The sequence below is a fragment of the Acanthaster planci genome, linkage group LG09, assembly GCF_054643075.1.
Source record: "Acanthaster planci isolate LZ-2023a linkage group LG09, COTS_SCS, whole genome shotgun sequence".
Lineage (NCBI taxonomy): Eukaryota > Metazoa > Echinodermata > Asteroidea > Valvatida > Acanthasteridae > Acanthaster > Acanthaster planci.
The window spans coordinates 19,913,458-19,941,372 of record NC_141785.1 but is presented as its reverse complement, the minus strand read 5'-3'; the positions used below and the strand labels follow the sequence as shown (position 1 = coordinate 19,941,372).

General features: G+C 41.7%; 2 protein-coding genes across 4 annotated transcripts; one reads left to right on the top strand and one right to left on the bottom strand.

Annotated features, from left to right (window-relative positions):
- Positions 1 to 22,691, top strand: LOC110985439 (matrix metalloproteinase-14-like). Of its 2 annotated transcripts, none has more exons than XM_022246464.2 (10): positions 1 to 796; positions 11,213 to 11,484; positions 12,026 to 12,160; positions 13,083 to 13,225; positions 13,777 to 13,935; positions 15,169 to 15,332; positions 16,841 to 16,982; positions 18,258 to 18,371; positions 19,045 to 19,191; positions 19,604 to 22,691. In XM_022246464.2, the coding sequence occupies exons 1-10, from the start codon at positions 563 to 565 to the stop codon at positions 19,894 to 19,896; spliced, it is 1,803 nt and encodes a 600-aa protein (XP_022102156.2). In that variant the 5' UTR covers positions 1 to 562; the 3' UTR covers positions 19,897 to 22,691. The 2 variants fall into 2 exon arrangements, with proteins under 2 accessions (XP_022102156.2, XP_022102157.2); XM_022246465.2 differs by having other exon boundaries at positions 4 to 796; positions 19,607 to 22,691.
- Positions 21,219 to 27,718, bottom strand: LOC110985493 (tetratricopeptide repeat protein 22-like). 2 transcript variants are annotated; one of them, XR_002599001.2, is made up of 3 exons: positions 27,337 to 27,718; positions 24,127 to 26,620; positions 21,219 to 23,468 (listed from the first exon to the last, which is right to left on the bottom strand). XR_002599001.2 is itself a non-coding variant. In XM_022246548.2 (2 exons), the coding sequence occupies exon 2, from the start codon at positions 26,541 to 26,543 to the stop codon at positions 24,759 to 24,761; it is 1,785 nt and encodes a 594-aa protein (XP_022102240.1). In that variant the 5' UTR covers positions 26,544 to 26,620; positions 27,337 to 27,718; the 3' UTR covers positions 21,219 to 24,758. The 2 variants fall into 2 exon arrangements, 1 of the variants encoding a protein (XP_022102240.1); XM_022246548.2 differs by having other exon boundaries at positions 21,219 to 26,620.
- Positions 27,719 to 27,915: the final 197 nt, after the last annotated feature.

The following is a 27,915-nucleotide window of genomic DNA, read 5'->3' as shown; positions in this document are numbered from 1 at the left end:
AGGACGTCTGTGGTCTGGTGGTTAAATACGGCGATGCTGGGCCGCTGAAGAGAGTTGTTGGATCGGATTTGGGTACGGTAGCGAGTGTAAACCAGCCTACCGTACAGTGTACGTATTGTATGTACAGGTACAGTGAGGTTGTCTACACGTCGAACGCAGTGGGATCGAGCCGAAAATCCACTGCACAGTACCTCCATCAGTCACGACTACCTGGACCCGGTCCAAACAATGAACCCCATTCTTCGGTTATGACTACGCGACACCCACAACCTGCTGCAGTCCTTAACGATGCCTCATAAAACATGAAAACAGTGATCTGCATTGAGCCTGCGGTTTGTGGCACATCAATCTCCAGATAATGCTCCCTATCATAAAAAGGAGAGCGACGGAAGTCCGGCACTAAACATAAGCAGCAAACTGGAGCGAAGAGCGAGGGGCCGGAACGGGGGAGAAACGCTGTTAAACTGTGGACGGCTCGGGCCGAGCAACCACGTTACCTACGTGTACCTGCGTGAAAGGTTTTGGGAGGACGATCGTTCGCATTTGCACTCGCTTCGACACCATGGATGCGAATGTATTTAATCCAGCTCCCCAAAGTCAGTGGAATACTCAAAACAAACGGACTCTGGCCGTCGTAGATGCAGTGTGGACATGCTTACTACGGGTGTCACTCGGACTTCTCATACTTCTGGGACCATACACGCAGGCTGCACCGACAAGTACGCACCTACCGGGGGAAGACGATGCCGCAGGCCCGGAAGAGCTCGTCACCCCGGGACAGCTGAGAACAGGCTATGTGAGTAACTAGACTGCGACTTGGGAATTGTAGGCCGTGTTAGAGAAAATAAATTGTGACACCACACTATGACGTATTGTGACTTGTAAATTTTCAATTTGGGTTGGGGGAGCGGGCGTTTTTGCTATCTCTATTCTCGAGGACACCTGATTCCGAAGGATTTGTCACGCATGCATTTACATTTAATATTTAACTGAGTTTAAAGATTCTGAGCTCAAGTTGCTAAACCTTTGTCTATCATTATGGTCCTCACTGATCAAATCTCGGATGAAAATCATATGAATCAAAACCATGAAAACGGAATTAAAAGAAGAAATACTGGCTGTATCATATCAAATAACGTGGCTCTTACTATGTGCGCACTGCCTTTGAGGAAGTACGTGTAAAAACGAAACGATATTTTTCCTGTGTCATCACCGGAGTTGTTTTGAGCTTTTAAGCATGCATGACATGATAAACAGATAAGAAGGTTTTATTAGCAAATATTGATAGCAGTAAGCATGTTTTGATGTGCTGGAGTACGCTGGCGCTGGTTGATGACCACAAGTCAGTTACCAACTAATTAACTAAATACATGTAGACGGCATATGGACATCACAAGGTAGCTAACTACATCATCAACTATATGCGTTCCAAACAAGAACTTTAGTTTCTTTTATCTGATTCGGTTGGTGACCCAGGTGTGAACAAACCATATGTGTCTCATTAATCTGCTCCACAAGATACCATGACACATCCCTCCATATCGCCGTGATATTTTCGAGGATGTAGGCGTGCACGGAGAGGTTCTTTAATTGATGCTGTCTTCTAGAATGAGTAACGACGAAAACCTTGTCGTTGTCGTTGAGATGTAAATCCAATCAAAGGAATGGTTTACACGCAAAATTTGCACAGAGAAAAAAAAGACCACCTATACAAGTTCTATTATGCTATCACTAGTATTAGGTAATAAATTTTGTGAAGCTATAGTTGTGTGCTTCACTTAAGGACACAGATCCCGCTGAAGAGAATGAACGGTTTTGTGCACAAACTCTAATTACATTTGCTCTATAGCTGAATGAAGTTGCAACAAGAGGTCTTGGATTTTAACATGTAATATAAGTTTTAAGATTTTGATTCGTCACATGACAAAAAAATTCAAAGGCTAGCAACCGAGTGAGCCCTGTCTCTATAATTGAACTCGTAAATTCTGGCAAAAGTAACTGTTCTTTATCCTACGAACTGTATGTCATCAAGTCGTGTTTACACTGACTTGGCGCAAATGTTCAGAGGTTGGGACTAATTTTTTAGGTGAGTCTAGGGGCATCCTTTATATGATGTTATGCATGTCTGCGCTTGGCGCCCTAGCCACTATAGGGCTATGCAACTGTCTGGTGATGGTCGGTATACGCCTCAGATCGACTGTCTCTCCTTGAGAGGAGAGGGGTTTTCTCTTAAGTGGGGTTTCCTGACCAGCCCAAATATAGACTCGATTTATGTTCGAGCTGTTTCTGCTAACAAAGCCGTGTTCGCTGATCGAAGACAAACGTTGTTAAGGTCAGGTGTAAGGCTGACTATATTGGGCGAGGTTACAGCTTCCCCTCTTCTATTTTTTTGGCGGGTGCTAAATTTAAGTTTAACGGAGAACGCAGGAATTCGAAAAACAAGGTCTACTTGATGGGGGCCAACATGACCATGCTTTAAAAACGGCACCAAGAGCCAGATGTAGAACTCTTTATAACGGGAAAGGATTGTGAACTTTAATGTTACTGCGAGCAAAGATTAATTTCCGCAGAGTAAAAGCAATTCGCAAAGGGAGGCTCAAGTTCACAGAAAGATGAAATATCATTTTAAATGTATCCCTTCGAATTTGACTCTCTTCCCGGTTGATTTTAGTAGCTTTCCTCTGTCATGCTACATTTGCTACGTGTGCCACTTCTAGTTCTTCTGTTGCAAATTGCTTCTTGAGTTGACAAATTTCTCCTTCAACAATTTCCGAAGTTGAAGAGGACAAACACTGGCCTGATTGTTTCGCCTGGTCATTTGCTGATTCCCAGGGTCACTCCTGGGCTCAGGCAGTGCCCGAATGACACCGCTTAACCGTGCTCTGCGGTGTACGGTTTCAACAGTTGTTTCATGTCTGAATATGGCCCATTCATAAACTTCCTAAATATTGTGACACAGTGGAGCCCCTGTAAGCGTGGTTAACGTCCTGGCAATCAGTCAATATGCCCCCTTAAGTGCCCTGGGCTTCCCTGGTTTAAGGCAAGTTGAAGACCTCTCCGATTGAGGTCAGGGAAGGGTGGAAAGACAACAAATCCGGGCACTGGTTAACGAAATCCCCCGGGATGACTTCGGATTGCTCATTTGGCTGGGTTAAAAGCGTGTTACACTCCGAAGATGACATTATAAATCTGGATGTTTATTTGTGTTAACACGAAATTGAGCTTTGACATCGGGCAGGTCTAGTCGGATGCGATTTTCTTGGCAAAGATTGGGATTTGATGGTTTACAGGCTTCCCTTGCGGTTGGATAACACACTGAGTATAAACTGCGAGAGTGGCGCCAGTGTGGTTACCAGTACAGTATTGCTGAATTTTAATTATGCTATTAATATTATGAGTCAGAAAGATGTCGTTGACTGAGTGGCAAACAAGCATGTTGTCTTTTTACTTACTTGACGAACCAACAGAAAATCAGCTCTGGGAGGCAGCTGCATAGAGAGATACAATAGATATTCATGAATGTGTTACAAATTTAATGTTCTCTTTCTAAAGATGGAGTTCCATTGAATTTTGTCATATCAGGGTACCCCTGAGCCACAAAACTTGAGATGCTGTAATTTATTCCAGAGCAGATTATGTCTGTGACCTGAACGATGAAAGAGATGTTTCAGTAAAAGCATATACCACACGTGTTGGACGGCTGAGTGAAATGGCGATATTACGGAGAGTTAAATAAATGATGCGCATCGAATGCTGCTCTATGTACAGTCGAGTCGAGTCTGCACCCACCGCACGCAGACACATTTATTGCTGAAAGATGGCATGTGTTATTCGTTGCAGAGAGAACCTTTGGAATGAAAATGCAGACTTCAGACGACCAACGTTAGGTTTCTGAGATCGAGGTTTCCCTTCAGACATTTTCATGCGATGCACGATATCCATCTGGACTCCTGTGTTTTTGCCCCTGGGCTTGACCGTGGAGTATTTTTAGGCCACCGGCGGAAATACCAGGGCGAGATATGAACCGCCAGTCACTTTGCTGTGATCTGCGGCTTGGTTTTAATGCCGCGTCCAGACTTTACCAAGTCGGTGATGTATTCCAAGTTTGTTGGGACTTAGGCCTTAGCTCTTATGTGGGAATTAGGGCCTGGGGGATTTTGCAGCGTCAATTTCACATGAATATAATAACACAAGATATCAAAATGATCTCATGCTGACACGGACCTTACTCCACCCGCGTTCAGTTCAGTTCAGAGTTTGACAATTCTCTGTAATTTTGTGTGGGCCAGGAAAATTAGTCTATAAAGAACATGCCAACCGCAACGTCAGTTCTGAGTAGATACGGATATTTGATACAAAGAAACGTGCGAGTTGTTGCAATGAAAGGTTTCTCGCTGTGAGCCCATTTGCTGTGATGTAGGAGATTGACAGTGACATTGTCTGAGAGGGAAGTCTAGTTTAGTGGTTTAAGTTACGGCTGGGTATTGCTGGAGTAACAATCTTGTGCATTTTATATAAAGCTGTATTTGTACTGCCGGCATTCATCCTCAATATTTCAAAAGTATTTATGGAGTACAGTGTACCACAGTTTCAAGCTTTTACAGGATCCTGCACTGAAATTCTTTGCTTTCAGGTTCCACAATATAAATATTTTACTTTTATAACACCCAAGCCTCTTGTATAGACGTATAGTACTTTTGTTCAAACCAGTGCCGTACACATGTCAACTAAAGCGAATCCGCTTCACAAAAGAATATTCGTGAGTTTCAAGCGAAAATGGCTGGTTTTGCTTCAGTGATATCATGCACGAAAGGGAAATAATTGCAAGAAAGTCTATCAACCAAAACCACAAACACAACAAAGCCCGGGCTAATCATAATACATGTATGTGGATGCATCTGTAATATGACCGATCCTAGGTGATCAATTCTATGCAATTTTTGGAAACGTCACACGTGTCTGACACGTTGTCGCTGTGGGCGCACAGTTTGCTGCGAGTCTGTTGATACTAACCACACTGGCCTTTTTGGTATGTAACGAACGTTCCTGGAACTATTAGAATTTATCCATTCGTGACAGGACCAGATGGAGTCCTACAATTGTACAATTTCACAACAGTGAACTTAAATAACAATGCTATTAGTACATTTTGTAAAATTATCAAAGTGGAACTGGTTAGTTCATGGTTGCATGCTAAGCTGCACTTTTGAAACCTTCAACCTTTTCACTGTTTGTTGTTCATATTATTAAATTTTAAACCTTCATTTTGAGTTAGTTTTACAGCTAGTCGCATCTGCTTCGTAAAAAAAAAAGTAGAGCTTATTCATGAAAATGATCAAAGCCTACGTCTGTCTAAATAAATAAATTGTCCCTGTATTTACATGTTAAATAAAAGGATGAATTGGGATGTAACTTTGGTGTGCAAACCAGCGGACGACCATAATGAACCCTTGCTGATTATCATTTTAAAGGTGAACATGCAGACAGATGAGTGGACTTTTTAACCATTGCATCCATTTTGTTTCTAAATGATTGCATCCTCTGTGCGCGATGTCATCACCATTTCTCTAAAACCACATTGTACACATTTTGGCCCACCCACGGGGTACGTTTATGATTTACGATATTCGGTGTAGGCCTACAAGCTTCTCAGACCAATCAAGTGCAGTACTGTCGGGCGGCACTTAAAGACCAGTGGAACTAGGTGAAGGATTTTCATTTGGTAAATCATTAAAAAGGGCAATCCTGTGATAACTTGAACTGAGCCTCGCAGCTGTCTTTGAACTCATCCCAGGGATTCATTTGACAGATCCACTGCCGCTGGTCCCCCGTGGCCAAACATCCTATGTACGAATCCAGGTTATTCCTGGATCGTCGAAGGGTAAGACCAGCATTATAGTCCTTAAGAAATTATGCTAATGAACCGCGGTGGGCGTACCCCGTGCAGGGCTTTTTACTTTCTACTTACGTCCATGGCCTACTTTTATACTTTTAGCGACGTCTGTGTTTGTTTAGCGGTGACATTGATAGCGGTGTTTCTCGAGTGGATTAAGGAAGTCAGTGTGAGCGACCCCGATAACCCAATTATTCCATGTGCTTCACTTCAAAACTTACGAGTACCATTTTCGGCCAAGTATAAAAATGTCAGATATTTTACCGTTATAAGCACAAGTTTGCTGATTTGAGTCCAATATAAGGATTTTCACTTTCGAGCACTATTTTTCAGTGTCGATTCTAGGCATACAGAGAGTACCGTGCACAGCAAGGAATCTTTTCTGAGGCCTGCATTCATTACGCTTTAATGGAGAGTAACATTCTAAAAGGCCTTTAAACTAAAGATTCAGTACGTTCGTCGCAATGATCTCGATCATCTCGCTAGGCTGTTGGACGATGAATCAGGCACAATGCTTATATTTTTCTCTTCCTGATGCCCATCGACCAAACAGAATGAGCCTTGACTGGTTCATCGGAGCCTCGAACGTTATCAGCAGTGAATCATAAACTGGAGATAGCATCAGTTTATGTTATTCACTAATGAGCTACAGTGTTACGTAACACACATCAGAATACCAGTCACACCATGGTAAGTGAAATATTTCAGTGATAAATGCACGGCGGCGGGTAAAGCGCTGGACGCCTGGCTGCAATTAATGATTTTTCAGTTGTTCGTAATGAACGAGACTCAAAAATCTGCTGCCACCATGAGTCCCAACCGTTCTAGTCAAGATGATACTACTGGATAACAAAAACTCGGGTGAACTGTTTCTTGTAAATAAAAATTAAAATAAATACAACAAGCAACATGGCAGCAAGGAGCTCAAACTACTGACGACGTCTACACTTCACAAGATTGGGAAAGATTTACCTATTCCAATTTCCAGCGCCTTGTGCGCAGATGTTGAGAGCCCAGGATGCCCAAATGTTGACGAGATGTTTTGATACTGAAGAAGAATTCAAATAAATCCTACCTGATGATACGGTGTTGGAGGCTTTTAACAGCTGAAGAAACATGAGTTAAAATAGTGGTAAAGCGAATGCTAATGTTGCATGGAATTTACTGCTTGGATGCTGAAAGTATGAACCTGTCTTCCACTGCTGAATTCACCCGTCTGAAATTAACTCATGTGTTCAGCCCGCCATTTGTAAGACATTATGATAATATTCCTTGCCGATGCCTCAAGACCATGTCAAAAAATTTTGAAAGGGGATTTGGAATTTGGGCCAATTTGGCGGTCGTCTGAACTCGAAGATTGCGTGAGGTTGCCAGTACTTCATCATGACTGCGGTATCACAGCGGTTTTTGCCGCCGGTTTTTTAGTTTTGATCAAAGGATCCACCGTTCGATCTTCGGCAGATAGGGAATTCACAAGAGGCGAAGCCGAAATTCCATACAAATTGCAACATTGGGCTCTTGCAAGGAAGCGGTGATCCTTTCGCTCACGGCTTCAACTGGCAGTGGCATATTTTGCTACGTGTCAGATGTTTTTGTGGAGTCAAAAGCTGCATGTATGAATCATATCATGTGGCGTCTTCTACAGTTGTTCAAAGTTGCCCTTGTTATTTGAGAGCGGTACTTAAAATTGTTTGAAACTGCCATGAAGTGGTATTTTTAAGATAATTAGTTAGAGATTTACTGTATACTGGTTGACTAGCTTTTGACGAACTGTTGGTAATGAGTAGGCAGGTGACATCTTAACTAACGTTGAGCAAAACACGGATCGAGATCGCCTCCGTATTAATGGGGTGAATAAGAGTTGTGGGTAGGCCCTAACCTTTTTCTCGCATTTCAGCATAATCGGTTTTTTGTGTTAGAACTTCATATATAACGGTCTGTCCCACGAATAGTATTTTTTTTAAAGTGCTTGTTATGAATATGTAATCCTGATGAACTGAACTGGAATCTGATGGTCCTGGCCCAAACAGCATGCATCAACACAGATTCCGTAAAGAATGTTGACGATGAGGTGACAAAACGGACGTTGGTTAAGAATGCGAGATGGAAAGTGCCTTCATTCTCGAATCGTTGAGAGTCATGCGTTATGGAAAGTTTTATAATGCCGACATAGGCTCGGGCAATTTCAATTTCTTTGGCGATGCTATTTTATTGCGCTCTCAACAGTTGTCATGGGAACAAAAAATGAACAGAGCCCACGCACAACATGAACACTTTACGTACAGGTTGATGATATCCAACGTCGTTATCATGCGTGGTTGGGCCTCAAGCGCAACTTTACAACATAAAGAACTTTGAAATTTTTCCACCAACCTCAGTGAAAACATGATCTCATCACAAGAAGTTCAACTTCAGCCACTTCGATCTTAAGTATCCTGTATTGAGTGCCTTTTTTCCCTTAGCAACGAAAATGGAGCATAAAGTGACAGGCCTGGCAAGGGGCCAGCCAGACCAAGTCAGCGGTGTTCCCCCAGAATGCCCAAGCCATGAGTCATCGGGTCTCCAGTTCCCTAGTACCCTGGATGAACCCTGCTGAGAGAAGGGGTTGGTCACCCGGTCGGCCCCAAGGTTTCATTTTCTTCATGAGGTTGTGACAAGTGGTAGATTTATACCTCATTTACAAGGATGGGACGTCTTACGTTGTAAAAAAGGCTAATACATCAGCTGGTGCATCTACAAAGAGGCAGTGTGTATTTGCGTCTTCGTTCCATATGGCGGAAAGTTATCAAACTTCTTAAGTAACAACACGTGTAGAACAATAGCCCTGTGTTAGGTCTGAAATGTTAAGCTGCCGACAACAAAAAATCCATTCTTTACAAGAATGTCGTCGTAGCCAAGTAACGCCATTTTCTGTATGGCCTTTTGAGCTTTTAAAATACGTACAACTGTATCGTAATTCAATTGATTTACAAATTGACGGTTTTCGTAAACTTATAGTTTTCGGTGTACATGCCTGTTATGTTTACTGCCACAGCAGCTGCGATGTTAATTGAAGAGATATGCTTAATTTGCAATTATATAGTTGAAATAATGACTGCCTGAGGTGCCTGAAATGGCACAAGAAGACACCATGAGACCATAGCTATTTGGGGTGGGAAAATGCTTTAAACAATCAAGCAAAATTATTGAAACGGGCGTTTCTTCAATTAGCCTAAAGAGGGGGAGACATGTTTCCTAGCTTGGCTTCTCCGAAACCAAACGAAAAGTTGATGGACCAAGTCGAATGGAGGTACACATATGCCTACACTGTGTTTGAACTTTCACATTCGAATGTTGGAAAATAACCCGAGAGTGGAACTGTAAATGGAACAGCCAGGTTTCAGACATCTTGAGGGAAACCAGCAATGAAGTCGTGTCAGCTGTTGCAACGCGATTGATAGAATTCAATCAAATCTTAATCAGGCTCGTCGATGACTCAGCTTTCCGGGACATTATTCCAACATTCCCACAAGGCTGCTACTGCAAAACCGATCCCGAATCGACGTGCATTGTGCTCTGTGCCTGAAAATACCTTTGCTGTCACATTCCCAGTCAATCTTCATGACTAAAAGGCCAGAAGCCTTAAAACTACTTTGTAGTCTTATCAATCATTTTCCCGAAAAGAAGAAAAAAATCACAGAGAAAGGACAAAATATTCTGAGTAAATTCAGCTAGGTCTCAAGCAGCATATTTCGTTACCTTGAGATAGAAGATATTTATCTTTTCGAGCGCCTTTTTTTTCCCGAAAGAAACGTAAAATCCTTGTCCTCTAATCTGTCCTTTCATTATAATATTTCTCATTATATTTATAATTGTTTCTCCCCCTCCTCGGGTCATGTTTCTGCAGAATTTTACTGACTATTTGTAGCGCGTACAAGCAAGACTTGATGCGACTTTTGACTTTCGGGAATTAACTTGAAAGATATTTCTTAGTCTCTTATTCAAGTCTGAATTAGTCCGTGAAATTTATTTTCCATGTTTCTTTGACATTTATGTCCAAGAGTTTATTAGCATTAACTTTGTGTTGTCTCTCTTTACTTTTTTCGGTCAATTGAGTTTGATTTTTCAGTTTCCCCTTGCTTGGTGTTATCACCCAAACACCACAGGACTAAATAAGGAAAGCCAGCAATCCAACACATTATGTTGTATTCTTTCCATTAACTTTCAATAATAAGTCCTAGTCATAATAGAGGTGCTGTCTAGACGAGGTGTCACGCAACAGGCGTTTTATCAGGTGGAAAAACAAACCAGTGCATTCATCGCCGAGGGGAGGATAGCGATAAGATGTCTGAAATGGAAGGCTGTGAGGAGGATGTTTACGCATCTTACTGTCTTTTTTGCTTTCGTTGATGAAGGTCTCAGGACCTATGCGTCCGAATTGTTTCCGCTTTGGGCCTGGAAATAACACGGTGCCTATCGCTTGTTGTCTCGTGTTATTTCAAGAGATACTATGCTATAGGCGCCTGCATCTACATGTGCTAGGTGCATGTATCTACATGTGCTAGGTGCATATATCTACATGTGCTAGGTGCATGTATCTACATGTGCTAGGTGCATGTATCTACATGTGCTAGGTGCATATATCTACATGTGCTAGGTGCATGTATCTACATGTGCTAGGTGCATGTATCTACATGTATAATACGTACGTAGTCTCGCCCTGTGCAGTCAGCAAAATAGCTCTACACAGAGTTTAAGAGTATTGCATGAATGTACGGTAAACCGTTAACTTAATCATTTGCCGGTGGTTCTCTGACCAGTTAAAGAGCTGCAATCCTCATATCATCGGTACCGTTGCCAAATAATCGCCAATTGCCAATAATAAATTGCCAATAATCAATGTCGTTTAATGTTAGCCTGAAAAGAATTTGACGACCTAAATGGAAGTGTATGCATTCACTTGTCTTTATATATTACACGCATCGACGTTTTTCCATCATATGTGTTATTCAATTATCTCTTTGTCTGTATATTCTCAATTGAATGTAGCATCTAAGTTTATAAAATCCACTTCAAAAGAGTGAAAACCACTCGAACAAGACTGAAAACCACTCTAAAGGAATGAAAATCACTCAAAAAGAGGATGCATAAAACGGACAACTCGTTTTAGAATGATTTTCACGTTTTGTAGAGTGGATGTCTCTGTTGAAGAGTGGTTTTTATAACAAGCTCACTTATTCTAAGAGTGAGTTTTTTTTCTTTTGTAGAGAGTACTGAAACGGACTTTCATTTTGCCTCTTTACCCCTTAACCTTTTCCCTTTTTAACACTTTGACTGCAGAACTACCTTACAAAATATGGCTTCTTACCCAAGCCCGACCCCGTAGCGGGCAGCCTCCGGTCGCAGGCGGAATTCTACGAGGGAATCCGGGCGTTTCAAACTTTCTACGGGTTACCAGTGACGGGGACATTTGACACCCGTACGGCGCAGCTGATGGCCTTGCCGCGTTGTGGCTTACCTGATATCATGCGAGACGACGACGAAGACGGAAGAAGAAAACGGCGATACGTTCACACAGGAGCCCATTGGGACAAACAAGACGTAACTTACAGGTTGGATGGTTACACATTGACTATTAAACGATGTAGTCAGTAGTCCATTAAACGGGGGGGGAGTCAAAATCAATTTTGGGGAGGGGGTAATTTTTTCGGGGGATTGACATTTCTTATAAGTATAAATTTTATGGTTTTCTTAGAAATGAGGGGTCTTGTTTTCAAGTTTGTGGAGGAAAGGATATGAGATATAAAAAGAAGAACGAAAATTTTAAATTTTAATTAAACCTCTTCAGATTTAATATCTTGAATATATAATCCAGAGCCTCAGTTATTTTTTATGAAAGGTTTATTTTTACGGAGGCGAGTTTTCTTAAGGAAAGGGCGGTCCTCCTTGAATCTATAACTCTCCAAAGAAGTTGCTTTTTTTCATAACTATTACTGAACTGATGTTTTTGTGTCGTTAAGGCTTTCTAGTGTTTTACGAAGCAACATTTAATTGCTATGTCATGCTTTAGAAGTTTTTTATTGGGAAGTTTACTTTGTTCATGAAATACAATTTCTTATCTTTTGAGTACGTCATTTGACTTTTCTACCTTAGAATAACGAACTATTCACCAGACTTAACGAGATCGGAAACAGATGAAGCTATCGCGAGCGCCTTACAACTTTGGGGTGACGTCATACCATTAAACTTCCGAAAGCTGGAAATAGGCACAGCAGATATTGAAATCAGGTTAGTATTGGCGCCAGTCCAGGAGAAATTGTCCGGCGCAAACTAGCGTCTGCACATTAGCTAGCTGTCTGTTTCGACTCCATAATGACGGCTTTCCAAAGTGCCCACACCTAGCGTCCATCCTGTTAATCATGAGTGGACACTATTTCTTGCCGGACACTTTTTGGTTTAACTCCGAAATGAGATAAATCAAAAGAATTAACTCTTACTCATTAATTAGATTATCTCTGTGTTTTCAATAACCATATTTCTGTTTGCATCACAATCACCACAATATAACGATATCGCTCTTGTCTGGTCCTTAAGTTATGAGCAAAAAATGCACACAATTTTTTTTCAGCAGTATTTGTTTTTTGCCCGCACTGTAGTGACCCAAGTTTGTAGTGACCTGCCTTCTTAAGAGTGTCTGTGAAGGATAATTGATATGAAAAAAAGATGTAGTTTGCGTGTCTTGCAGTGACTGGGCAATTCCATTCAGAAAACTGTCTGTGAGAAATTGCATTAAGTAGGCAAATCGTTCGATGAATAAGCAGAATGTGATTTGAGGCTGCTTTCTGTCGAACATGTCGTTTACATTGTTGCATGTTAATAATGAAAGACAATTTACATGGCATTTGTATTGCAGTATTTTTCACCACTTTGTCCTATGACGCCATGGCAATGGTCTGACGTAACGAAAAACTGCTATATTGTTTAAAATACAAATTAAATTGACGCAATGGAAGAAAAAGTTGAACGAACTTATACTCCAACATGCTGTCCAAGCCGCACCACTTCACTGAAAGTCGTTTCGCTGTTCTGCCGCAAGTTCATTTTCTTGGGGCTTCCTTGATAGCGTCGAAAAATGTGACACCTAGGATTAGCTTAGACTCTGGAAGGAGCCCGATAACATGCCTAATGTGAGACCCTAATTTCCTGACAGCTTTGCTAGGGGACTGCACCGGGACGATTACCCGTTTGACGGGCCAGGAGGCACCCTGGCACACGCGTTCTTCCCCGGGGACGATCTTGGAGGTGATGCACACTTTGACGATGACGAGCGGTTCACAGTCAAGGCCTATGAAGGTATCGGCGTGTCTCTATTTGATGGTTAATTACCAGGCTTAAATGAAGTCACCGCCACTAAGAAACATGCCTGATCTAAATCTGCAACATGGGGGAGTAAACAAGTAAACTATGTGGTACTCGCGACTGGTGGCCTTTGTATTGAGCATGCAAAGAATTCACGTAGGGCCTACAGCCAATGCACTCCTTCAAGTAAACTTTCCATTGTAAAAGGGGAACTAAATCGTGAAATTTTGTATTCGCGAGCAGGGCATTGCACATTTAACCTTTGGTAATTGTTAACATGAAAGTATTTTACTCTGTTTAAGAACAGATTTCAGCTCTGTTTACGAGATTTGCTCGGTGCATATTTTTTTTATTTATTTGGGATATGCATTTTACATAAATGAATACAGTTAAAGTTAATGTACATACATTTAGGTATAAAATTTGGCCTTGAGTATTATGTGGCTATTGACTAAAAATCTCGATTTCGACGTTCTAAGTATCCTTGGATTTCGTAAGCCGTCATTACGAGCTTGTTTGTAATGAAGCCCAATCCTTTCTTATAGGCACCAATCTCTTCATTGTTGCCGCCCACGAGTTCGGCCATAGCCTGGGCTTAGGCCATTCGTCGGACCTGTCGTCGCTGATGGCGCCCTTCTACCAGGGGTACAAACCGAACTACGTGCTTCCCTATGATGATCACGTGGGAGCGCAAAGTCTTTACGGTATGCCGATGATATGGCCATGTCTAAATTTATTGGCTACGGCTGGCACAGACACACAAGTCAATGGTGAAAGACAACAGCTGTTAGCCAGTGGCTTTCCAATGGTGCAGGTGTAATTGCTAACCGTGTGTTTAGGTAATTTATGCTAACTGGGACCATCTGACTGACCCAACTGACACTTTGAATTGGTAATGGGTGATTACAAAAACAGAATCATAGACCAAATTTTACAAATTCATGTAATATTAGAATGTCTTAAAAATCTACTGGGAAAGAAGAATTTAAGGACGGATATTTGTTTTTAAATGTTCTTGGCTCTAGATTGAATGCTCTGATCTGTACAGGAATTTTATCAATTGTGTTATGCCCTAGTAGTAGTAGTAGCTGTCGATGAACCATAACGAGCTATTTAGGTCACCAAGAAATGGGATTTCTCGGACTAAATATGTTTGAAATTTAAATTTTATTTCCCTATTAATTCCTGCCATGCTGTAAAATAAGGACTGATTTGTGTATTTTGGGCAGACTGTTTTCCAAGGATCCTACTCGTCTGGTTCAAACTCACTGTGGAAGTGAGAGGGATATAATTATTGTATTATAATTTTTCAGTTGTGTTGAAACATGTAAAATGCAATATGTCGTGGTGGAAATCTTTAGAGAAGGAGGTTGGGAAAAATAAACAGGTGGATTTTTTTTTGACTGGCGCTTGATTATCAAGGTGATTGATGTTCCTAATATCCAGGGGAGCAAAATTGGCATGTGGCCTCACCGGAGGAAATCAGTCAGGAAAATCAATGTGAAATTTTGACTTCCAGAAATGTATTGTCGTTTTTTTTAAGGTGTGATGCAACTTGTTAGACCAAAATTTCAATCACTTGGCTTTGTATGAATTATAAAAACATTAGGACTGATGATCCTGGTGTTAGTTGGTAATAAAAAGTATTGTCTGGCAGAGGTAAAAGTGGAACAGTATTTTTAGATCTATGTATTCCAAAAGACTGCCATTTAAACTCCTATTGATGTTGATGTTTGAAGCTAATTTAATGTGTTATTTCCAGGTTTCAGCAAGGCTCGCTAGTTCCCTTATGTAACACAGTGCACTGAGTCTAACATCCCAGGGCTCCCTTTTTTGATGGTCCTTAACTTTTGGGAAATACACCCCTTAAGTTTGAAGGTGTACTTCACTTATGTCTTTCAGTGTCAATTCCAATCTTACCATTTTACTGATTACAGGTGCTCGACCCGGATCTGTTCCGTCCCGTGGGGGAAACACAGGGGGTGGGGCACCAGGACCCCCAGACCGGGCAAATCCGACCTCAGAGCCCGAAACAAACCCAAGTTGTAGGGGGTCCTACAATGCCATCGCTAAAATACGAGGAGAGCTAATGCTGTTTAAGGTATTTGTTGTCTCAATGGATCAGCTGGTAATCTGCCTTAAGCAGAATCACCCCCTCATCGGTGGAAATGAGCCATGTTAGTGGGAAGTGTTCATTTTATTGGTAGCGATACAACGGCAACGAGCGCATTTCACAGCCGTTTGTGAGCCACTAAAGTGCAGTTCCGGTCAAAGAGGCCCCCGTTGCTAGGATAATTGCGCCCTCTCTTGATCTCGCTCGGAGCAGATAATGGGAAACATGCATCCATTATTTCTATGGTCTAAGACATCTTGGTAATGTTTGACAGAGGTAAGGAATCAGTCCCGAGCTTAAAATGGATTTGATCCTCTAAATAAAGGTTAAAATGAACAGCAACAGTTCCAATTAATTCCCGCCAAAACCTATACGCCCCGAGTGGGACCAAAAGAGGGTGCAATTTTCCTCGTCACCCAGTTCTTCTTTGGCCCGTTCACAAACAACTATGAAATGCACACGTTACAGTCGCGTCGCTACCAAGAAAATGAGCTCTCTCCACCAGCTTGGCTCTTTTCAACCAATGAGAGGGTGCTCAAAGTGGATTCATTTTTTCCTCTCAATCAAGGTCTGTCCCTGGTGTATGCCGTGTGAAGCAAAATACAGCTGGGGAATTGCATGTTTGAAACATCACAGGAAATATGAGATATTTCCTTTGACTAATCCACCTGTGAAGAAGAAGTGGTTGATTCAATGCCAAGTTTATGTGACTAATAAACCATGATTTCTTTGCCAAACAGAAACAAAATATCCCAGAATATCCTTTTATATCCTTAAGTAGGCTTAAGGAATTCCTGTTGGAAGTGTTAAACTTGTTAAAGACCTTCACATTCGTGAGGCAGTGGTTTGGCCCTGTTTTGGTCCAGGAAATAGTTAACGTTACTTGCTATTTGTATGTAGTGGTTGAACCTGACTAACAGTCGATTTATGGCTCACAAGGGAGATGGATTATCGATTATTGGGTGCTAACAGTGCATGTTCTGTCCCGAGGGCTTATCTAATTTTGGATGACGACGAACATTAATAAAAAGGAAACGCTGTTCTCAATCATCAGTTATCGAGCGGAAAACCAGATTTATATCTTATACAAATAATAGTCAAGGCATCTCTGTTGCTCTTGGATGTGGAAATCTTACAGTTTTGTATGTGAGCGTCACTTGGATAGTTTTCTGTCTTCAGAATTTGAATTTGTATAAGGTTTATATAAGTCGTTCAGAAATAGGGTTTTTTTTTGCAATCACTGGGTAAGACACACAAGAAGGGTCAAAATTCGAATGTGCATTTAAAATTCATTTATTCCGAGTTTGACATATAATGTCCTCCTAAATGATGTTAGAGAAAGATGTATGAGTTTGGGCATTGCTGAAATTACATAGTTCCTCTTTCCAATCTTTCCATTTTCAAATAAAAATTACATCCATGTGGTTTGCATTACGTCTCATTCATAAAATGGATGTGATGTAAAGTTTTCAATGGAGACAATTCTTCCCAAACAGGGCAAGACTTTTTGGCGGATGCTCGAGAAGGGACATCCACTGGAGGGCTATCCAATCGACACGGACAGATTCTGGGATCAGCTGCCGACTAAAGTTGACGCCGCTTATGAAAGGATTGACAGCAAGATTCTCTTTTTCAAAGGTGAGTTATGTAATCCTTTTCAAAGTGTAATCAAGAAGACCATTGAGGCCTACCAGAAACAAATCCAAAGACATGTTTCGCTGTCATTTTTGCAATTAACAATGACACTGGGAACAAGTTTCATGTAGTGATTGTATCAAAATATCTTGCTTAGGAAATTATTGTGCTTAGCAAGAATTATTTGAGATCCAGTCAAAACTTGTGTACCTTACATAACATTACTCAGTTTGGAAAAGTATTCTGGTAAGCAGAAATAATGCTCAAATATAAAAAGCCTCGTGAAAGATATATATACATGTATTCCTACATGTCTTTCACTCAATTTTAATGGCAAATGGATAAAATTAATTATCCCCAAGTCATTCATTTGAAGGTCCTAATCCTTAGCATCCACCTTTAAGACATTGTATTTTCGGCTTCCTCCTGCTAAATCACAATGGCGCCTCGAGGAATTTGGTTTGCTTACCTGTGCGGTTACTCCCTGGTCTTTTCCCTGGGTATCAAATCTGTGAAACACAGCAACTCAACCACTTCCTAGAGCACCTTACCCGCAAACTTCCTTAAAATGTCAATTTAGAAAACATTCTTGGAGCTAATTTCAAGGAGCCACTCGTCACATAGCGAAAACAGGATACCAGCCAAATCTGTCATCTGCTGTAACTGTTTTGCTTGAGACTGGTTCCCGTTGGCTCTTGCTAAGTATATTAAGTTGCCAAATTTGCCAGGTAAAAAGTGTAAAGTTCTGCCGAAGTTGAAAAATCTGTGACTAAGCCACAAATTTGGGACTTACTTTTGTGTTACCAAACCTGTCACAAACCTAATGTTGTAATCGAGACCTCTTTTGACCGTCACAAGATTCTGATCCATTCTGATATCAAGTCACAAGCTATATTCTACCCCGCTAACGTCCGTTATTACGAGATTCTGCAAGATTGTGCAGTGATTACCCAGTTAATTGTGGCTGGTCATGTTTGTGATCTCGAGACTAGTCTTGTGAATGTTCTTGTGACTGGTCTTTTGTCTTGTCATGTGGTGATCCCGACTACAACACTGACAAATCCCATTCACTTAGGTTTGTGTCACAATAATGGTTGCAATTTATTTCTACTCATCATGCATTAAGGTTCCTAAAAAGTTAAAGTTTTACCAGTGAAACCTTTGCTAAACTGCCTGGACAACATCAAACTCTTGTGGTTCAGATTAAGTAAATAGTCTTCAAACTGCAGTTACCACAAACTTCTATCAACACTCTTTTTGTCATATCAAACTTTCCAGGGGCGAGTTACTGGGAGTACTCAGGAACGACTCGTGATCCCTCCTTCCCTCGGCCTATCAGGGAGCTTGGTCTCCCCAATGACATTGATGCTGCTCTACCCTGGGGAGAAACTGGTAGGTGGACCTGTCACAATACTTTAATCACTATTGGGCATGAATTCTTGTGAGGTGTAGAGAGAAGATTTACTGATGCAGCCCCTCAATTTAACAGCCTCGATGAACCTGTTTATAATTATCTGTTTCCTAGTGTTTGCTATTATACCCATGCACAATTTACGACCAATTGTTCCCTAGTGTACCTTTAATCTAACACTCTATAGAGGTATAACTACCAATCACAGCCTCCTGGACAACTATAAAAAAAATTGCGAGATTCTGGAAAGACGGTGAATACCCCCAAAGGACAAGGGGTACCCTCTGCTGTATCTTGGCATTATCAAGTGATACAATTCAGCATTTGAGGGCTCTTAAACTGAATTGGTTCTTGCTTTCTATTCATTCTTTAAATTCTGGAGTAGCCGTCGATTAGATTTATCTCGTTTTACATTCCAGACTTTCCTAGTAAGTATTCTTGCTCAGAGAAAAAAAATATTAGCATTGTCCTTGAAAGAGGATGTTAAGATACAGAACATTCTCCAAAATGTCAATTGAACACTCGATCATTAAGAAAGATCAACACTGTCTTCTAGAAAGAGATTGGGCAACAAGGTACAACATAAGTGTTCACTGAAAAGGGGCTTCAAAATCGCACCTCACAGGGCATGCCTGACATATTATTTTGCTACAGGCAAGACCTACTTCTTCAAGGGAGATCAGTACTGGCGGTATGATGAGATGGAGCGGCAGGTAGACATGGGTTATCCCAAGAGTGTGAGAGAGAAGTGGGATGCTGCCGTGCCCACCAACATGGACACCGCTTTCAGATTTGTCGACGGTGCGTATAACAGGTTTTTTTATGGAATCAATGTATAGTTACCTTTGGGGGGGCTTCAAATTGAAGAGCTGAATGCAGGAGCGTCCCGTCTCCATGTCTTTATCAAGCGGCGGTACTCAGGTGCCAAAGTTCCCTACAGTTGCTATTTTTGATTTAAGTCAAGGATAGAACTGAAAAAAGAACGTCTGTGCTCCGGTTTCTTCATCTTCCAAATAGGAGTATAACACTGCTTATCGTTATATAAAAGTGTTCTTTGCAGGAAAAGCATTTAACTTGTAAGCATTTTTCATAGTAGGGACTTTCTTGAACCAATTGTCAAGAGTACCTTGTGTTGCTGCATCAGCAATATTAAAATAAGTCGATTGAAGAAGTGCTTTACTTGAAGAATATCGTTGAACTTTACTTCATAAAGCAGAAACTGGCACGTGGTACACCTACTTTCTGAGGAATAAGAAGTACTGGCAATTTGATGAGAGCCGTGGCAAGGTGGACAAGGGATTTCCCAGGTCCTTCGACGTGGACTGGATGGGTTGCCCGGAGCCAGCAAGTAATCTCGTTGAAGATTCCACCAGCAGAGCAGACGTGGTTGTGGAGCCGCCCAGGACCGAGAAAATGATAGGCTCCGGTGCGGATTCCGCCCGGGGATTCTCTTACCTGACTCACATTTCCTTGCTTGTCCTATGTTCATGGATGCTGACGGGATGACGACTATCTTGTCATTAGAGACTTTTTTCTGTGTGACTCGTACAACGAAACGTGTGTTATAAAATTGCTTATTAACCATTTAAATGCTGCAAAATCTGTATTTGATGTGTGTTTAGGAATACATATATACCTGAAGTCAGGACACAGCAAGCTGAAAATGTTTGACTTCGTTTATTCTAAAAAGGGCAGACTAGTTTGATTAATAAGTGCATCTAGGCTATTTGGTCGTTCCTGGATATTATGCTGTGCTGGGGGGAGTCAAATTCTGTGAAGTTCAATATTCAGCGATAGTTAGAGGCGTTGTATCGTTTTGAAGGCGTCTTAACGATTATTTCTTAGGATTTGCTTCTTACAGAATCTTTTAACTGTGGAAAAATGAAATTCAATCTGATTAGTAAACGGGGGCTAAAGGGCCTCTTCATTTCTGAACAAAGAGCAATTTAAAGTCTCTTTAAAAGAAACTTAAAATGATGATGTAACATGCTCAAAGTAGGCCTATTAGTCGAAACTGCTCTGTCCTGTTGTGGCTGCATGATTGAAGTATTTGGTGTATTTATAACAATACAGCCGTTTCACAGTAGGGCGCCTCCAAGAGTTTGCAATGCGTTGGCCAATCACAACGCTCGAAATTTGTCGACCTTTTCTAAACGCGCTTTGGGTGCAACTTTCGTGCATCGTGATTGGCCAACGCGTTGCAAACTCTTGGTGGCGCACTGTTGTGAAACGGCCGTATTGGTTTCCATCACTGTGGTGCTATTTAATAGCAGGTATTCAGCTTTCGGTATTCACGAAGTACTTACAAAGTTAAATCGTGTATCTAACACTCGATGGTGACAGTGAATGTAATCAGGGTCAAAACACACTTCTATACTCGATGCAGTGTGCGTTTTCTGAAATAGCAGTTCTACTTTTCTGTTATCCGCCAGCAAATATGTGTTCTCTTTGATGTCGTTTGAGATTGGAATCTGCTTTGCATTCATGGGACTTGAAATAATTAAAAGCTTTTCCGTGCCTTTTCGTGTCTTGTAACGTTTGATTATGGCATTGATGTGCATCAGTAATTAAGCAACGGATGGCACACAAAATACATTCGGAAAGGTATGTCTGTGCTGCCAGAAGTGAATCACCAAGTTTGCTGTCGGTTTGTTGTACGTCATCGGTGACATGTTTAATGCTTTGGTCTGAATACTGTGTACATTCGTTTGTGAAACTGTCAAACTATTGCCTGTGATAATTGAGAGTAACAGCTTTCATGTAACTTTTCTTGTCTGTTATACGCCATAGATTAACCACGCATGCACAAAAACTACACGAAGTCTCTCTTTTGAGTAGAGATCTCTTTATGCCCATTACAAAACTACACTTCAATCCAAATTAGGTTAAAGATACCGAGGCTTAGATACAGTATTCCCAGTGTCGCAACCATTTCAATCATCTGACCTCATGGCCCGATAAATCTAGACTCCAGTTTCATTTTGTGTATTATAGATGTACATAATGACATATTAAGTATTTGAATTGGTTTATGCACAGTTTTGCTTTCTTTTTTCACATGAATAAAATGACAGTGTGATATAAGTAAGGGATGTGACATACAACAATTCAGAATAATTGTACATTAATAATTTTATGCATGGTATTTTTGTTATGTCAACGATGTTGATGTATGTGTTTGTAACACCACCATTGTCGACAAAGAACGATACGATTAAAATCTTGCATGTGACTAATGCACAGCCTGGGGCGTAGCGAAGGCGTTTCCCGGGGGGGGGGGTCATAGTCAATTTGCCGAATTTGGAAGCAGTCGCCAACCTCGTGTCGTGTACAATTCACAAGGTGCGAAAAATGGAAATTCGTGGTACGCTGCACGTCATGCTTCAGGGGAAATGCCGACGGCCAACGTATATCGTTTAAGTACCAAGTTTGGACTCATTTGCCAACCAGAGCTATATTTGTCAACTGGAATTATTTATTGGGGGGTGGGTGTGCCGCACCCCACACCTCCGGTCGCTACGCCCCTAGTACACAGCAGGAGTAAAAGCAAAGATAATTTCTTGAAACTAAGCTCCCTGTAAGGTACAAAACTTCCAAAACACTACCAAGGGTTGTGCTTTATATACAAATATGTTAGCGTCCCGAAAGTATTTAATTTAAATATTGTAACTAAAATATTTTTTTCACACAAATTGCGGGGCAGTTTGTGACAGTACTTTTAGTACAGTGCATTAAAAGAATGATTAATATAACCGTTTTTAAACCCTAGTTATTTGATAAGTTCACTGACGTCAAGGTCTAGGGGAACTGGGAACCCAAGAAGATCTTATTTTTAAATTGCATTCTCTATCAGAGAGGGAATTCATTGTTATGTCGCTGTCACTGAGCTTTTTTTTTAACTTCTGAATTTACCAACCATAGCAACTCATGTTTTATCCTTTTTAATATAAATGTATTCCATAACTATGTGTAAAGCAAACCTTGGCCAACCCAAGCCTCATAACAGGCAAACTTTAATAATTTAAAGGAAATATACTGAAATGACGCTCTTTCCTGTAGAAAATTTAACAACTTAAGCTTAAATATAGGAACATTGATGTCCCCAATCAATGACAAAATATCAAAAATGCTTGGGATGTTTACCACTGCTGGTATAAAAGAGAATTATAATAATCCAATTCAAAAAAATCCGAGATATGTTTACGTCATTGTAAACTCTGAGCGGGCTCAAGCTGGCTTCGTGTAGTGCGACTAATTAGTCAAAATCGTTTCAATAAAAAAAGACAGAGAGATGCTTTGAACAGTTATCCCTACCACTTTGACATCCTTCCTCCTGTGTCTATTTGTACTTGTCTCATGCACCTTTGAGTGGCTGAGATGCAGTGGAGAATCGGGGGGGGGGGTGGAATTTGTTTCCAAAGTTCAAGTGGGACTAGATTCTTTTGTGTTGGTGCAACTGGCTTCACTGGTACTCGGTGCAACGGTATGTCGTCGGTGCCAGGTGTTACTTTGAATTGAAAGAACCAGCCTTTTAAAATAGTACAACCATCTGTCGGGGGGTAAGAATTGTTTTACGGCTGATACACATTTTACAGTCGGTGAAAACTTGTCCCTCCCCGATCCGAGACCTAGGTGCATCACTGCTGGTAAAGGACTAACGTGTGGAAAGGGAATGGAGTAAAAGAAACATATACACCTTTTTCCAGTAATGTCAAGATCGTGCTAGTTTCTTTTGCTACCTCCATGGCTAGACCTGTGTTGTGATGGTAATGAGTGCATAGTGTTGTGATGGCAATCTACCTATTCAAGATAAACAAGTCAAGCATGCAGCGTTTGCACGTGCGCTTGCACGTGGTTGAAGCTGCCCATAGGAATATATGCGATCACCGTGGCCAAGGCGGTCCACACGTGGTGGTGTTGTTTACATTTAGTCACGTGGGTGAAAAGATCTATAAGAAGAAGCCCTCCAACTTAAAAACCAAGGAGCCCCGAGGCAAAAGAGATTGACCGACCCTAATTCGTCAGACGAACTAAATGCCGGTGATACCAGCGCCGATGACCAATCGATGATCGAGCAGCTAAAGAGGGTAAAAGAAAAACTGGAAGTTTTGTTTAGCTTCAAAAGGAAGAAAATGAACCACGAATGGAAATAAAGGTGTTCTTACCTGTTCTTTTGCGCTTCTAAAATGACTGTTCATAATACTTTCCAAATCTACACTTCGCATGACATGAAGGCACCTGTGCTAGCCTGCACTACCGTCGGTCCTTCCAGATCCCTCTTACTTTAAGGAATTAGGATTGATACGTAGTTTTCACGAAATACATACCGAAAACAAGATCCTAATCAAAATAATTGGCACAATACCCTTCCCCCCAATGCCAATATCAACACCGAGATCTGAGAAATGCGAGTACTGTGCGCCTCAGACATTTCTACCCAATATACTGTATAAGACCCCTAGACCATGGTCATCGTATGTTTAACCTACATATACATGTACAAGCAGCTCATGTTAGCATCTAAACACTTAGGGTAAAGAGGACCAAATCATTTGTCCTCCGGCATGTTCCGCCTGTGTACTTTGTTGCAAACAAAGAGACCAAAGTTATGGTAATGAATAAGTAAAGAAATGATTCTAAAAACCTCAAGGTAAGTGCAAATACATTTTCGGTACATGATACAAATATTAGAAGTTCCTTTCAGTCATTCATCCAAGTAAATGAAACACAACATACCTGTAATGAAACAGTGGAGTCAATGTTACTCTCTCTCAAAGCATGGAGTCAGAATGACTTAGAGAGCAAAGGCTCCCTGCACCACATGGCCACAGTGTTCTGCCTGCACAGGAAGTGTTACCTAACTGCTAGCTGGAACCTCTCTGCCTGTTTCCTGGCGCACCCCGCAGCTAGGCACCAAACAGCAGCAGACAGTACACGTACTTACACCAACAAAATTAGGGGGGGTCGAATAAACAATGCAAAACTCTGGCTCTAACAAACAGTGAACCCTAACCATCTGTCCATGGCCACTACACATGTAACTAACGAATCTTCTACACACTTTTATTGTACTTCTTGACATCAGCTTCTCGTTCGCTTCTTGTTTTCAGAAGCCTTTCACTTCTTCACCCATGCATTCCATCTATGGTGCTGGAATTCCAGCCAACAGTTGTATGTTGCCCAGCATGCATTGTAGCCACACTCTTGGGGAATCCCCAGTCCCTATAGGGGGTCAGCTTCCCCCTTGGCTCCATAGCCAGACTCTTCGGGGGGGGATGAGGGTAGAAGGGGCGGAGTTCCCACAGGTACTTGTCCCCAGCCTACCCCAACCCCGTCCCGATCCCCCGTGGCTGCGCCATTGGATATAATTATTGAAAGGATTCTAAACTAGCTCCCGACAGTGGGCGTGCGCCAACATTTTGCTCCGACGATGCCTTCCGATGTTCTTCCATGGGACGCCCAGTGTGGACAGGTATTGAGAACGGCGGTTTTTCGGCCACTGACGTCAGGAGTGGGACCAGGTCCTTATGCTCTGTGCGCCGCTCACAGTACTCCGCAACCTTCTTAATCTCTGCCAGGTACTCTGACTTCAATTTGCTGATGGTGTGTTTTTCCAGGCTGCTTCTGCCGTACTTGATCTGGGCTGTTTTCAATGCGAGCACCATTTCATCCAAGAAAGGCCCACCGTCACTGAGACTGGACTCGAGCCGAAGGCGATGTAAATACGCTTTCAGTAATTCAGTGAAGTTTCCGCTGTGTGCGTCCCTTTTTGGCTCAAGTTCGACTGCCTTTTTAAAGCATTGTATTGTCTCTGGAAGATCTCCCATGTCGAAGAGAATATGCCCAAACACAAGATGCACCTCTCGACGATTCTCCCCGTTTTGACAGTCTAATGCCTTCCGTGAGTACAGTATTGCCTTTTCTAAGTCCTGCTTAGTGACGTTGTCTTTATTCTGCATCTCAGGATGCTGAGTACGCAGGTGATAAATTTCGCTTAAGTACGAGAAATCCCAAGGTGTCTCGCGCATGGCGAGAGAGGTCTCAAGGTCTTGTTTGGCATCTTCCAAATGTCTTATAGCTGGATGGTGGCTGTACTTAGAATTCTTCTCAAACTCGGTCCTATAAAATCTGTAGTTATCTAAAGTTATCCTTCCTCGCGTCGAAAATGCATAGAAATTGTATTTAGAGCTGTCTAAATGAATTGACCGTTGGAGCATCTCCTTGGCTCTCTTAGTGCCCTCCGCTCGCTTGTGCATCTTGTTCAAAGAGTGAACGAAATTGGCATAACGTGCCCACATCTTTGGACTATCAGGCGCAATCTCTGCGGCGTTCTTCATGCACATCTCGGGATTCTGTCTGTGTTCTTGCAATTCATCCCGAAATTGAAACCCCTTCAAATCCCTCTTAACTTTAGTTGCCCGTATGAGGTCAGCCAAGTGACGCCAGCTCTCCCACTTGAATTCGGGGTCCCCAGGAACGCTCTGGGTGACTTCAAAGAACAAGTTCACAGCGGATTCCAGGTTGGACGCAGCCTTGGCGTATTCTCCGTTGCTGACGCAGAAATCAACTATTTTATGAGCGTTTTTAGCCTTGCAAAACTTCCAGTTATCTCTCTCCAGGGTGTCAACTAGATCACCGCCAAGTGTGAATGCATCATCGTAAAGATAATTTGATTGGTCGTACCTAATTTCACCAGGTCTATCGATATGGATGTCACATGCAAATGCATACGCATGCTCAGCAAGGCAACGAGCTTTGCGATAACGGCGCTGTCTGACTTCTTCTGGCGGTAACTCACCAACTTGCAACAAGTCATCAAGTTTATCCTGATGACGCTTTGCATCAGCAGTTCGAGTCAGGTGCTTATAAACATCTCGCTTATTTGCCAAGGCATTAAGATTGTTTTTATCCTTGGAAAGAACAGCTTCAAAATAACCAAGGGCACCCTCGTAATCTTTTATTCTGAAAGACAAGACTCCCATGACGTTCTGAATAGCCAACTCCTCTGGACGGTCACGTCTTGCCCTCAGGTCGTCTTGTAACTCAGTGAGTTTTGTAGTGAAAAGATTCTTGTCAATGTTGGACTCTGTGTTGGATGGCAAAGGTAGATCAAAATGACCTGGTACCACAGCTCTGTCTTCACTCCCTTCCATTTTTACCGCGTCACAGGTTTGGGCAACTGGCTGTGGTACGGCGGTGTCAACTGAAGCAGTCTAATCCGGACTCGACCCTAGGAAGAAATATCAAAACGTTGAAGGTTTTCGCTGTCGACGTCTTGTTAATGAGAACATTCACTCAATTTGACATGAACTCGGACCGCATGGAAAATCTGTTGTGACAGGGATGGTCCGCAAAGGCGACATTATCGCCTCTACTTCCGCTAAAGTTTACAGAAATTCTGACCCATCTTCACTAAAACTGACAGCAAAAAGTACATGTTAAAAGCATTTTCAAGATTGATGCTGATTTTTGTGGGTAGGAAAAGGTTTTGTCATGTCTTTTGATAACATACAACACAGGGAACAAATTCTTTGAAAATTGAAATAGGTGAAATAGAGAGCTTTGCATCATTTGCAGAGACCATGCAACACACGCGCTGTATCGATACCGTTGGAGTGACTTTGTTCTTTTGGAACTTGCGCAAAGAAACGAAATAAAACAAATGTTCTTCACCCTTATTTATGCCTGACATAAGGCCAGACAAACAAATCGTATTTTCAAGCGAACTCTTGTACTAGATCATCCAATAGATAAATAAAAAAATACAAGTTGACTTATTCATGCTTGAAGTTTTGATTTCGGCGAGGGATGATTGTAGCGGATCAATATTCAAATTATTTACACATTTATCAATCATTTGTATATCCTCCATACAACAAGATATTCATTTCTACGGTATACAGGAATGAAAAACGAAGTCAGAGTGTTTTAGCTCTCAAGACTTACCACAAACGAATTTCGTTGCTCACAGTCTATGCTTGAATTTATGCATTCGAAGGGAAGTAGCTTCAACAGACAATGTCGCATTCGATTGTAACAGCAAACGTGACCTTTGCACATGATGTTTCGCATAGTGCAAAACATGAAACATTATTTGACCGGCGGCCGCTGTATAATGTGAATGTGATTAGTCATGGTTGGGATTTCCCACACTGAGAAACTGCTCGTGCACATATAGCTGTTAGGACCAGGACTTCACCCTACACTATGTTAGCCGCTGGTACAGACTGGTCTTTTGAGGCATTTCATTTGATGTTGATCAGTGACGTCATACACATACTATCAAAATCAGTTGCTTAGTGGCATTAATGTGAGCTCACCGTCTCGCCAACAATCCTCTGCGGTTTTGCATTCGATTCAGCATACGATTAACCTTTCCCATCCGTGTTGATCGGCACAATAATTGACAAGAGGGAAACTGCGCAAAAAGGCCCTAAATATGTCCGCCGAGGTCATTAATAAAAGTTATACACTCAAAATATTCTATATTAGAGGGTCCTGAGAGCCATGGAACTGAGGAATTGG